This window comes from Lithobates pipiens, unplaced genomic scaffold (assembly GCF_037356315.1).
Source record: "Lithobates pipiens isolate NorthernLeopardFrog02 unplaced genomic scaffold, aLitPip1_a1.2 Scaffold_8, whole genome shotgun sequence".
Classification (NCBI taxonomy): domain Eukaryota; kingdom Metazoa; phylum Chordata; class Amphibia; order Anura; family Ranidae; genus Lithobates; species Lithobates pipiens.
Genome location: NW_027507903.1, coordinates 411103628 through 411117214, shown reverse-complemented (window position 1 = coordinate 411117214; position 13587 = coordinate 411103628). Strand labels below are relative to the sequence as shown.

At 43.5% G+C, this 13587-nt stretch overlaps 1 protein-coding gene across 1 annotated transcript in view; it reads left to right on the top strand.

Moving 5' to 3' along the window:
* The window catches only part of LOC143962973 (uncharacterized), a 130761-nt gene that overhangs the window by 108409 nt on the left and 8765 nt on the right, over positions 1-13587 (top strand). Inside the window, exon 10 of the mRNA XM_077472498.1 lies at positions 9888-10055. Coding sequence (XP_077328624.1) covers positions 9888-10055 — 168 coding nt within the window. The remainder of the gene's footprint in view (positions 1-9887; positions 10056-13587) is intronic.

Here is a 13587-nt window from a genome sequence, read left to right as displayed (position 1 = left end):
TGTTATTTGATAGTTTGAGTCTGATAGGTTTGGATTGTTTGTCAATGAATTTTAGTGCACGTGCCAGGAAGGTGTTTGGTTTGTTTGATTTCATGTAGAAAGCGTGTTTTGATCTGCGTAAGGATGTGTCAGCGGATTCTGTAAGGAATAAATCATATTCCAGTCTGGCTTTTTTTTTTTTTTTTGCAAAAAACTTTTTATTAGTTTAATACAATGCAATACACTTCATGCATTTCACTGCAGCATTAAAATAACAAGAAAAGGAAAAGTATCAAGTAGTCCATGCATATCAACCTACGGAGTATAGCCACCTGGAGTAGGTACGGACCAGGACGAGGAGGCTCATCCGCAGTCGTTAGTAAAATCCTTCACTGAAAATCGGTATACAAATCCTCAGATCTCTGTTTCCAGTGAAAGAGCCCATGCTGAGGTAGCAGGTATCAACTTACGTTACTATATGCATGTAGGAGACGTTATCAAAAATACTCTCAAGAGAAAAAATAAAAAGGAAGAAAAAGAGAACTAGAAAAGAGAAAAAGAAGGAGAAACCAAGAGAAAGAAAAGAGGGGAATGGGGGGGGGGGGGGGGGAATAAGGGTAGGTAGTCACCATGGGTATTCCATGCGCCTGATCATGTCCGATCCTCCCGGAGATTCCAGGGACTCCATACCACATCATGCGCTTCTAACTGGTCCTGTATCCTGGCGGTCATCTTTTCCATCAGCTCCACATCTCTGATTCTAGCGTGGAGAGCACCGGGGGTAGGAGGCTGTGTCTTTTTCCAATGGAGGGCAATAAGACACCGCGCGGCCGTCAGGATGTGTCGGGATAATTTCTTTTGGGATTTCGTCAATTTAGAAAAAGGGATGTCAAGCAAAAAGGTTTTGGGGGTCAGGGCCATCTGCTGGTCTAGGATACCGGTCAAGAGGTGCTGGACCTCTTTCCAAAAAGGGACTATACAGGGGCACTGTCAAAAAATGTGTAAAAGGGTTCCCCTGTGCTCCAGGCACCGCCAGCATTTGTCAGGCATGGAGGGGTAGATGGCATGGAGAACGTCCGGGGTCATGTACCAAAAAAATCAAATTTTATATGCATTTTCCCTGTAAAGTGTGCATATGGAGCTTTTGGAGGCCTGTGACCATATCACCCGCCACTGTTCCTCTGTAATTTTCTCACCTAACGCTTCTTCCCATTTGAGCATATATGCATGTTTGCCTTTAGAATCCATAGGGAATGCATTAATTATTTTATAGATATCAGAGATCATTCCTCTTTGGGCCGTACCTGCTAGAATTACGTTTTCAAATGCGGAAGGCAGAGAGAAACGTAGGTCGGAGGATATGGTCTGAGCGAAGTGTCGTATTTGCAAATAACTGTAAAATCCCTGACGAGGGAGGTCGAATTTGGATTGGAGGTCAGTGCATGACAGCAGTCTCCGCGATCTAGGGTCCACCAGGGTTCCCAGATGGAAGAGGTTCCGAGAAGACCAGGGGTGTGACATTGGGTAGGTTAAACTATCTGGCACCTTGGGGTTGCATATGAAAGCTGGCTTTTTATAATTGTATTTTTGCCATTGAAGTAGGATTATTTTGGAAAGTTGCAAAGGCAACTCAGTTTCTAAATTAAGTTTCTAGCTTCTGCGCTAAAATGTTACGTGCACGTTTAATCAGTGCCATTTGTCATTGAATTTCTCCGCGCAGCACAGGCTTGTGTGCTTCCCATAGGGTAAGTGGGGAAATGTCTGGATTAGAGTTGTATGCTAAGTAATCTTTTATGTCTTGTTCAATATATTTATTATATTTTATGTACATTTAGTCATTTTCCCACAGTTCTGCTTTAGTGTAATGCAAATGACATATTACAAGCCTATTGTTAAAAATTCTCTCTTCCATTGTTGTGCCAACACTGTCATCAGCTTAAGGCTAATATTAATAATTTTTGTAAAAATAAAAGACAGCTTTGTTATGGAGATATGCACAGCTTCAGAAATTTAGCACACTAGCTCAGCACGATGGATCTGCGTATAAGATGCCTGAAAAGATTTTACCGATGCTACATACTAGTTTACCACTGTGTAGAATAAGCCCTATAGACACTCCTATAGACTATGGCAATTTTGGTCATTGTGACAGCATTGCTGTGGGGGCCCACTACAGCCTTACTTACACACGCTGAGCATTAAATGGAGGCTACACAACACAGAACTAGACAAGAAACTGCAGTTCTGCCCAGATGTTCATTGAGGAACTTGCTAGCCATGGCTGCAATACATTTAAACATTTCTGTTTGGAGGGAAATGATAATGGTTTTGAGTTCATGTTTTTTTCTTAGGAAACTTTTCATAACAGAAAAATGGATGTCATTGCCAACTGTTTGAACACAATTACAAACCTTTGGTACATAACACAGAACTTTCATTTAAGTGCTCATGCATGGATCTAAATTCCTTGTTCAGATCCGTATGGCGTTTTTTTTTTTCTGTAATCTGAACACAGACAGTCATGTACACAACAGTGTTTAGAAGCATATTCTAGCACTGCGTTCAGAACAGCTTACCTGTAAAAATCATTTTCTTTTGAAGTACATCATGGGACACAGCGCCATAGTAATTACTATGTTGGTTTATAGTCCACCTTCAGGTGCTGGACTTTGGCAAACCCTAAACAGGAAGTTGCCTCCCTATATAAGACCTCCCATACAGTTTTGTAGCAAAGCAATACATACTGGAAAGAGGGGCGAGACCTCTGTGTCCCGTGATGTACTTCAAAAGAAAAGGATTTTGCAGGTAAGCTATTATAAAAATCCCCATTTTCTTTAATCGTACATCACGGGACACAGAGCCATAATAATTACTATGTGGGATGTCCCAGAGTGATGCCAACTGAGGGGAGAGAGACACAACAAATGTAGGGCACCATGAGATCAAAGAACTCATACTGCAGCCTATAGTACACTGTGCCCAAAGGCACTATCCTCATGACCTCTCACATCTACTTGATAGAATTTGGTAAATGTGTGGACTGAGGACCAAGCTGCGGCCTTGCAGATCTAAGCCAAGGAGAATTAGTAATGCACTGCCCAAGAAGCACTAACAGCCCTGGTGGAGTGTGCTTTAATATGAAAAGGAGGAATTTTCCTCTTTAAACCATAAGCTTGAACAATCATTTGACAAATCCATTTAGAAATAGTAGATTTTGATGCTGCCTGTCCTCTTTTAGAACTGTCTGGCAACACAAAACAAACATCTATTTTACGAATCTGAGCGGTCACTTTCAAATAGACCTTGACCACCCTCACCACTTCAAGAGAATGTAGTGATTTTTCCTTTACAGAATGAGGCTCTGGAAAAAAAGAAGGCACAACAATATCTTGGTTTAAATGAAAACCTGATACTACTTTCAGTAGGAATTTAGGATGAGGTCGTCATACAACCTTATCCTTATGCAGAACCAAATATGGCTCTGTACAAGAAAGAGCAGCCAACTCTGACACTCTTCTAGAAGAAGTCTGCTGATGGGACTAGATTTAAGTCCCAAGGGTTCAAGGGGGATCTAAAAGGGGATCAGTGTAATCCCCTGAATAAAGTCAGGAAACAGAGAATGTGAAGCAAGCGGTCATTGAAAAAACACAGATAAGGCCGACACCTGGCCTTTGAAAGTACTCAAGGCCAGCTTCAACTCTAATCCCATTTGTAAGAATTCAAGGATCCTACCTATGACATATTTTCTGGGGTGCCAACCCCTGGATTCACACCATGAGACATATGCCTTCCAAACTCTATAGTATATGATTCTGGAGGCTGGATTCCTAGCATTAACCATAGTCGAAACTACTGAAGTTGACAGCCCGCAGTCCTTTAGAATGTGGGTCTCAATAGCCAAACCATTAAATTTAGAGTTTGTAAGATAGGATGGAATACCGGACCTTTTGAGAGAAGGTCTGGCCACAGTGGTAGGGTTCAAGGGTCCCCTACCGCCATTTTTATGATCTCGGCAAACCAAGATCTTCTGGGCCACAAGAATCACCTACTTACCTTCTTGCTTGATCCTGCGAAGAAGCTGTGGAAGCAGCAGAACAGGAGGGAATGCATAGATCAGTGAGAACTGATCCCAAGGTTCCGCATGCCATCGGATCCCTTGTCCTTGACACAAAGTTGTCGATCATGTTGTTGAACCTGGATGCAAACAGATCCATGTCCAGAACTCCCCATTTTTGACATATTGACAGAAAGATGTTGGGATGAAGGGACCATTCTCTTCTTGGATATCAACCACCAATTGAGGCTCTGACACACACTGGGGGATAAATGCATTGGAAAGTCCAGAGCATAGACCTTCATTTCCGAGTAGATAGGATACTGTTTTGTAGCAGTCTCGAATGAAACTTCGCATAAGGAATGACCTCGAAAGAAGCCACCATCTTTCCCAACAATTTCATGCAAATACGAATAGAAGGATTCTTCTTTGCTTTGACCACCTGGATCAGTTCTTTTATGGAACTGATCTTTTCCTGGGGCAGAAATACCCTCTTTTGAGCTGTATCTATGATCAGCCCCAAGTACTGCAATCTCCTTGATGGTTTTAAGGAGGATTTTTCTATGTTGAGAATCCAATCTAGGTCTTCCAGGTAGCTGACTGTGATGACCAAAGTTTGGTTTAAGTGGGCTACCGATTGATCTATTAAGAGTATATAATCTAAGTAGGCTAGTATTGTAATACCTTTGGCCTTTAACCTAGCTAAAAGAGGAGCCAGGATCTTTGTAAACATTCGAGGTGCAGTAGCCAGTCCGAAAGGTAGAGCTACAAATTAAAAGTGATGATTTTCTACTTCGAAGCATAGAAATTTCTGATGAGCGGGGAAAATCGGCACATGGAGATAAACATCCTTGATGTCGATTGAAGCTAGAAGTTCTCCCCCTTGTAGGAAGGAGACTACAGATCGGATTGGCTCCATGCAAAAGGAACGGATGTTTAAAAAACAGTTTAGATGTTTGAGATCTAAAATGGGTCACTGGAGGACTCTCTGCCGTTTGGAGGAGGAAGCACTTTCTGCTTCCTGGATCACATTGTGGCTTTCTCAGAAGCACGAGTCATGTAAGCGCTCAATACAGCCCCCAGTGGTGACTACATAGGAATGACAACATTTACAATTTTAAAGGAGAAAATCATAAGAAAATGTTGAAAATTTCTTAGAAAACTCCACTTACCTTTACCGCTGCAGGGTTTTCTGTGGTAAACCAACAGACCCAATCTTCACCCTTCACGGTGGGTTCCGATAAACCTTCAGGAGCTGGGGGATCCTAGAGGAAACCCACTATCCTGGGCCTGCAACAGCACCCTGCCAGTAAAACTTGGCCTCACTACCAAAAAGTACTCTAATAGAGAAGCATTCACAGGCAAAACCTCAATTCTTCATGAACGAGGCCGGGGTACCATTCAATTCGGCCAAAAGAGACACTTTGAATGGATCCGGTCAGCATGGCTAGCCCCAGCAAGGATTGCTCCAGTGGAGCTCAGCACAGCACATCTTCACTCATGACAACACCTTAGACACTGGCGAAAAATGGAGGTACTCCCACCAATGGGAGGGGTTATATAGGGCACTTTTTAGTTTAGGGCATGCCAGTGTCCAGCACCTGAAGGTGGCCCATTAAACCCACATAGTAAATACTATGGCTCTGTGTCCCATGATGTACGATAAGAAATAATGGTGGCCACACAAAATATTGACACTTTGGGCCCAATTTGGACATTTTCACTTAGGGGTCTACTCACTTTTGTTGCCAGCAGTTTGGACATGAATGGCTGTGTGTTGAGTTTTTTTGAGGGGACAGCAAATTTACACTGTTAGCCCCCGTACACATGATCGGAGATTCCGGCAACCAAATTAGATTAATTCCGGAAGAGGTCCGGAAGTGATGTTGCATACACACGGTCGGACTCAGTTGTCGGAAAATCCGATTGTACATAACGTGATGACGTTATTTCGTTACGACGGGACTACGTTCAGGCTAGTAGCCAATAGCTTTGGTCTAGGAATTTGATCTGAGCATGCCTGGCACTTTGTCCGTCGGAGTAGGCTACACATGATCGGAATATGTCCGATAGGAGCATTTTGTCTGAAAATTTTACCGGTAAGTTGGAAAACTTGGTCCGTCGGATATTCCGACGGAAACAGTCTGATGCAGACCACACACAGTCGGAATATCCGACAAAACGGTCCGATAGGAAACATTCCGTCGGAATCTCCGACTGTGTGTACAAGGGCTTATACAAGCTGTACACTCACTACTTTACATTGTAGCAAAGTGTCATTTCTTCAGAGTTGTCACATGAAAATATATAATAAAATATTTACAAAAACGTGAGGGGTATACCCACTTTTATGAGATACTGTATATGTATAAACATACATACTTTACGCGTTATTACACACATTTTTTCTACTGGGATCTTTCTGCCAGCTTCTGGAAGCAAGATTCAGTGTTGACAAGTGTCATTTTTATTACATTTGTTTGCACGAGGCCTCAGGCCATGTTCACACTGATCCGCCACGATAGTCGCACAACTTTCGTTCAGACTTTGCCCTGCGACTTTAGGTCTGACTTCCATGCAACTTAAATTAATGGGATCTGATTTTGATCTGACTTTGAGATGATTGTGACTTGTCCTTTTACCAATCAAAACAATTCCTTTCCTTCTGGTATGGATGAAACCTCACATCAAATTGATTAAAAAAATTGTAAAAAACAGCGTGGCGTCCCCCCCCCCCCCCAAAATTCATACCAGGCCTTTGAGTCTGAGTCTGTTTATGGATCTTGAGGGGGAACCCCACACTAAAATGTGGGGGTGGGATCTGGGGGCCCCTTTTCTTATAGGGGGCTTCTAGATTGTGATAAGCCCCCTGCTAGCATACCCCAACAAACACAGCCCAGGGTTGTGGGGACAAGATCCTTGTCTCAATCAGCATGTGGCCTGGAATGCTTCAGAAGGGGGGGTGCTCGCTATTCTTCTCCCCTTTCCTGGTCTTCCAGACTGCATGCTTGGATAAGGGTCTGGTATAGATTGTGAGGGGGACCCGACGCCATTTTATTTTGGCATGGGGTTTCCCCTCAAAATCCATACCAGACCAAGTAGTTAACATAGTTAACATTTCTCTGAGATCAAGTCACATGTCACAAGTCGTTCAGTTAAGATGATGATTCGATTTTGGTGCCATTTCAGTTAAATTCAATGGACTGAACACAGACCCTAGTCAGACCAAAGTAGTGCAGGAACCTTTTCAAAAGTCGGACCTAAACAAGTCGAACCAGTAAAGACAGCTCTCATATGGAACCATTGATTTTGACATGCAACTTGTGCTCTCGAAGTGTGAACCGCCCCTCAAGATATAAAACATGTATCATTTGGATGTGCCCATCCCTTTCACTGTATCATGTTGATTGAAGAGGAGCTTCACAGAGTTTAGCAGCAATTTCTGGGGAGAGAAATGAAAACTAGCTTAACTCCATGTTGATTTACTAATAGTGGAGAGTGCAAAACCTAATGCAGCTGTGCATGGTAGGTAACCAATCAGCTTACAACTTCAGCTTGTTCAATTAAGCATTGACAAAAAAAAACAGTTTTTTATGAAGAGCTGCACCAGGTTTTGCACTCTCCAATTTTAGTAAATTAAAGTGGTTGTAAACCCATTACAACCACTTTAACCTACAGGTAAGCCTAGATTAAGGCTTACCTGTAGGTGCAAGAAATATCTCCCAAACCTAAAAGGTTTAGGAGATATTTGCAGAAGTAGTGGCATGCGCAGTAGACATCGGGTGCAGGTGCACTGAGCGTGCCCTTTCTAACGCCGATCATGCTGTTAGTGGCGGCACCAGTGCGGCTCTGACCAGTCACAGCGCCGGAACCACGATACCTGGAAGTCACTCCAGGATAGATGGCGCGTTGGAGGAGGCGAACGAGGGCCGATGCATGGGCTTTGATCTCGGGTAAGTAATTCATAATGAGCTAGTATGCTATGCAGGATTAAAGTAGACAGGTCCATAGACTTGCACAAGGGTGATTACTTCAATTCACCAATAGCACTGGGATCAGAATCAGCACTAGGAATTAGTGTCGCACCGCTGCACTCTCCAGTATATAACGTCAATGCCTGCAGACATCCCCAATTGCGTTATGACAGCACAGTGCCTTGCCCAGCTCACTGTTCTGTCCTCTCTTCTCTGCGATTTTCTTAATGGAAGCTCCTCTGTGCCCTTGCAAGTTTGCTATCTTTATTCAGTGCTTTTTGACCATCTTCAAGAGGTCCAGTATATTCAGAGCCAGAAAGTTTCTGCATCCCTGCATATTTTGGCATCATTTTACAATTTTTTTTATAAGAGGTAAAATATATCTGGTGGTGTGTGATTCTGAGTCAATGGGGTATATGTTGGAGGTTGTGAAGCACTAGCACATTACTGAGAATGGATGTTTGCACACTTGTCACATACAGTATATATAGCATATGTAGCGCCGGTACTCCTGAAGTCTGTAAATGTAGTTTTTCCCAAAACTATAGTTGAGTCTTGTGGTTAATTGTTTTAAATTGTGGTTTTGGCATCAGTTTGGCTGGGCTGTACTAATGTTCGGCCTGGTCATGGGTGGAGGTAGCAACTTTGACAGGCATTGGAACACAGTCTGGTTGGACGTATTGGGTACCAATCTCTCTCTCTGAGCCAATCAGTGGGCTCGCTGTGTATTCCCAGAGAAGGTACTTAAGGTGCTGAAGTCACGTGGTTCTGGATTCCAGTACAGAAGATCATTCTGACTCCGTGGTCCTGGTCCTCCTGACCAGCCCCCAGAGACCCTCATTGCCTGGGGTGCAGATCCATCCGTTTCTGAGCCTCGAAATGGCTAGTCCGAGGCACAGTAACTGGAAGGAGGATTCTAAAGTGTTCTGGTGCCTTCTCGGGTTTTGGAGAGACCCAGCAACTCAACATGCAACCAGGGGAGGACTCTTCAGAAGAGGGCCACGCACGAGGCTGGCTGCTCGGTAAGAGCCTGGAAGCTGAGCTGCGAGGACATTAATTGAATCTGCATTTCTGACGGTATCGCCGGACCGGCTGCAAGATACTGGTACTGTAAGAAAGTTCGTAACACTATCCTTTCGTTTGCAACTAAGTTCCTGTGAGAGACTTTTTGTGCTCATCTAAAGTTTTGCAACCAAGTCTGTGGCTGAGACTTCGCTAAGCTAAAATCACTTGTTGGCTGCTAGATCCACAAACAAGGATTTATCCAACAGTTAAAGAATCCAGTTGCGAGTGGCTATTCCCTGGATTATCTAGTGAGAGACATTTATTAAGTGTCAGCAGTTCCAAAGTACCTGAACTTTTCTACACCCATACCCTCTATTCCCAACTGAGAGACTGAGTTTCTGCTCAACATTTTATGCAAATAAAAATCCTTAAAGGAATTTAAGTGTCAGTCTTTGCAGTTATTGGCCCATCAACCTCTGGAACCACTAGACAAGAATGACGAGTTACAAGGCGGAGGAGGTAAACGGTAAGCCCAAGAAAACCAGCCGCTCCTTCGGGGGTCAGTGTTACACATATATCAAAAGGACAGTTATATAGTTCATGGACTTATAGTTATTTTGATGCATTATTATTTGAATTTGTACATATATATTTACTTATTTTTTTAAATGTATTTTTAATTTTATTTTTGATTATTAATTGGAATGATTACTTTATTTATGACTTGAGGGCAAGTGTATTTTATATGAGATTTTGTCAATATCCTTTTGGGATATTTATAAAGCTGCTATTGGGTAGGGGGAATACAGAAGTTAAACGCGTAATTTAGTAGGTTTATCTACTTTACCATTAATTTATGTTATTATTTCTTGCAGAACTGGACACCTGAGCTGGAATTGCAGCAACTGAAAAGTGAGAAGACGGTGTTGGTTTTACAGATGGAGGCTCTAAGGAGAGAAAGAAATGAAGCTGAAAAAGATCTGGAATTACTCTGTCAGTTTTATAAGGATGAAGCACACGCTCAAAAGCAGCATATCTTAGAGGTATGATGTACATTCACTTACCAGATGGATACAAGTGACCATTCATTTGAGGAACATGGTTTGACCAACAGGTCATACATCCCAATAACAAAACAGTTGCTCTATAACTTAGATATAAGAATGCAATCTGATTTATGTTAAAAATGTAATCAGCATTATTATGTTGAAAGTTGCTACAGTCCCAGTGGGAACAAGATTTGGGTTCTGGGATCAATCCAGTGGACTGGAGCAAGGCCTGGTCTTATGTAGCTAAATGTTCTTTCAATACTGCTGTTTTAGAGGCAGCATACAAAGTGCTGTTGCAGGGGTATTGGGTTGCAGCACATATTGCTCATGCCAACCTGACCTCTAATGATCACTGCTTCGATCACTGCTTCTGGGGATGTGGCCATCGTGGGGATGTCATACACACTTGTTGGGCCTGCCTGTGTTTAGTTTCTGGTCCAGAGTGTTTGGTTTGTTGTATTCTCTGTTTCATTTGAATGTCCGTAAAGAGGCTAAATTTGCACTATTACATTGCCCTATCCCAGGTTTGTTTGCTCGTCAGCAGAAATTGGCAACCTACCTGTCTATAGTGACCAAAAGGACAATCGCTCACACATGGAAATAGACCACAGTCCCCTTTCAGGAAGTGAAAAACCACATGACGACCATGATGGTCAATTAACAAATGTCTGGTATACTCAAAGACATGCATGCCAGGTTCCTTAAAGTTTGGGAGCCATGGCCAGCATATGCCTTCCCTGAATTCCCTCTGGCTAGTATGGGTTGGCTCTGACTGGTTTACCGGGTGATCCCGTGTCCCCTTTTCCTTCTCTCTCTTCCTCCTACTCTACTTCTTTTTCCCCCCCTCTTCATTTGTCTCTCTGTTTCCCTTTTCTCTTACTGGGGCTCTTAGCCCTTTTCGATTGCCAACAGATGCCCAGGACGATTTTAATGCAGAATTAATGCATGTTTGCCATGTTTATTTCCTGCACTTAATGGGGGTTACCCCTAAATATGTATGTAAGGATTTTTGTGACCGTTTAGACAGGAGGTTTCCCTCATCTGTTTATGTTGTGTTTTTTTTTGTCTCTTATGCACCAGTTCTAGCCCCTGCGCAGGCAGTCTGGGTGCATTTGACATTGTTGTATGTTTTAATACTATTTCTGCAATACAAAATTATTGAACCAGAAAAGTTGCTGCAGAAATGACTCATAGTCCTGATGATGCTGGACATATGGCTGAATTCTTTTTTTAATGGAAAACAACAGGAACACAGACACAGGAAATTACATCACAACCCTGCATGTCAGTTGAAGAATCATTAGAGGCCAAGATGGCAGCTTCCTTGACTGAAAATGATATAAGGGTTTACTTCCACTTTAATAGTGCAGCAAAGCAATTGTGTTTTTCTGTTATCTCAAAATAAGTCTACGGGCAGATGTTCTCTTCTAAACTTATTACTTTCTAAACATAAAGGGTAGGTAAGCCCAATCAATGAAATACTCTTATTTTCTCCCCTTTTTTCTACTATATATACCATTGAAAGTATTGTCATATCTATTTAGGGTGTGCAAAAAATACCTGTCTATTTTGCCAGAAATCCTGTGAGCTAATAACTTCCTGTTGTGATGGAGACATGGAAAGTGGGAGGATATGAGAAATCTTTGTTCTTTGTAATCCATCAGAAATGAAATAGGCAGGGCTGACACCACTTGCTTAGGTATTCAGAACTGTGTTGCCATGTCAAAGAGGAAGATAGTAATGTACTAAATGTCTGGTATATCAACAGTTATATTTCTCTATTTACAGCATGTTTAACCACCTCCCACCCAGTCACTGCACAAACAGCTGGGTGGTACTTTCCTTGTTTTGAGTGGACAATCAGGATCATTATGATTATAAGATCCAGCCGAGCGGAGATTGGGATATGGGCACTGTGATTGGCCCTCCTGTTCACGTGACAGCATTTTCCAATCACAGCCGTCACATTGTAAACAGAGATGCGTGTCTCTGTGACAGTTCTCCCCGCCAAGCTCAATCGGGGGGTTAATCTGCAGCTCTGTGGCAGCTCTCTGTGTGAGGATGATTTTTGTACAGAGAGCTGTCACAGATCCCCCACAGACAGTACACCAAGCACCACTGATACCCCTGTATCCATCACATCTATCATAGTGCACAAAACATCTGTCTGTCCCCATCACATCTGTCACAGTGCACAAAACATCTGTCTGTCTCCCAGGGGAGGACTGGCAGTCTTAGGCCTGGGGGGCAAGTCCAGTCAAGGGGCCCATAGAACCGGTGGTGGCAAAATGGTGGATCGGGAAAACAGTCTCTAAGGTTTTTCATGATCACAAAGGTGGGGGGTGCAGGGAGGACAATGTGGCCATCCAGGGCCTGTGGGGGACTTGTACTACCATGGCCTCTAGGAACTAAACCGCAAGCAAGTCCCTGTATGAATCCCTCAGAGCTGAGGATGTGTCCCCTTAGATCCCACGGGTTCATGCTGTGCCCTGTAGTCCTTCACTAGTTGGGGGGGGGGGCAGGGGTGTGTGACACATCCTGAGCAATGAGAGGTTTATGCTGGGACCTTCACTTTTGGGGTGTTACATCCCAAAAAGTAAGGTACTACAAGTCCCATCATTAACCCTGGCTGAGATTTAGGATGTGATCTCCTCCTCTGCTGCTGGCTCATGCTCCTATGACACACGTATGTTGTAATTCATTCACTTCTCCCAACCTCACCTCAGGCAGCTTGACCATAGGGTCTAATAGGCTTCAAAATAGGGTGGACTCGGAGCGCAGAGCATTGTGCTCAGAGCCCACCCAGGCGTGTTAGAAAAGCAAATTAATATTTGCTTTTCTAACACTGAACTGCCTCTCTGCCAATCAGGAAGAGCGGGTCTGATATTCGTCACCTGATTGGCTGAAAGGACAGGCGCTCCTATTGGATGTCTAGCAGGAGGAAAAGCATGGAGTAAGCATAGAGAACACAGGAGCCGCTGCCTGTCCCACAGCTCCCCGCCATCACTCGCTGCCTGACCTGCCACCCAGATGGGGTAAGTGCCGGTCAGACAGCGGGCGAAGTGGGGCGCTGGTTAAATGCCGATGGGGGGGTAACATTGGCTGCATTTGACGGGGCACAGTGAGGCTGCATTTGATGGGGCACAGTGAGGCTGCATTTGATGGGGCACAGCGAGGCTGCATTTGATGGGGCACAGCGAGGCTGCATTTGATGGGGCACAGCGAGGCTGCATTTAATAGCAGAGTGAGGCTATTTTTCAGTATTTTTTAGTTTGCACCCCCCCCCCCCCCAAAAAAAATATTTTGAGTACAAGCCACCAGACAGAGAGAGACATCGCTCCAAATTGTCCGCACAGAGAGACCACTCCTCAAGAAAATTGCTTGATTCCTTTATCAACATAGTAAAGCCTTGTACACACCACTATTTTTTTTTTCTCAATCCAGTGAGTTTAACAAAAAAAACAAAAACTGACAGCTCTGGTTGGAGCTGCTGAGCATGAGCAAAAGTGACCTGAGCATTGATCAC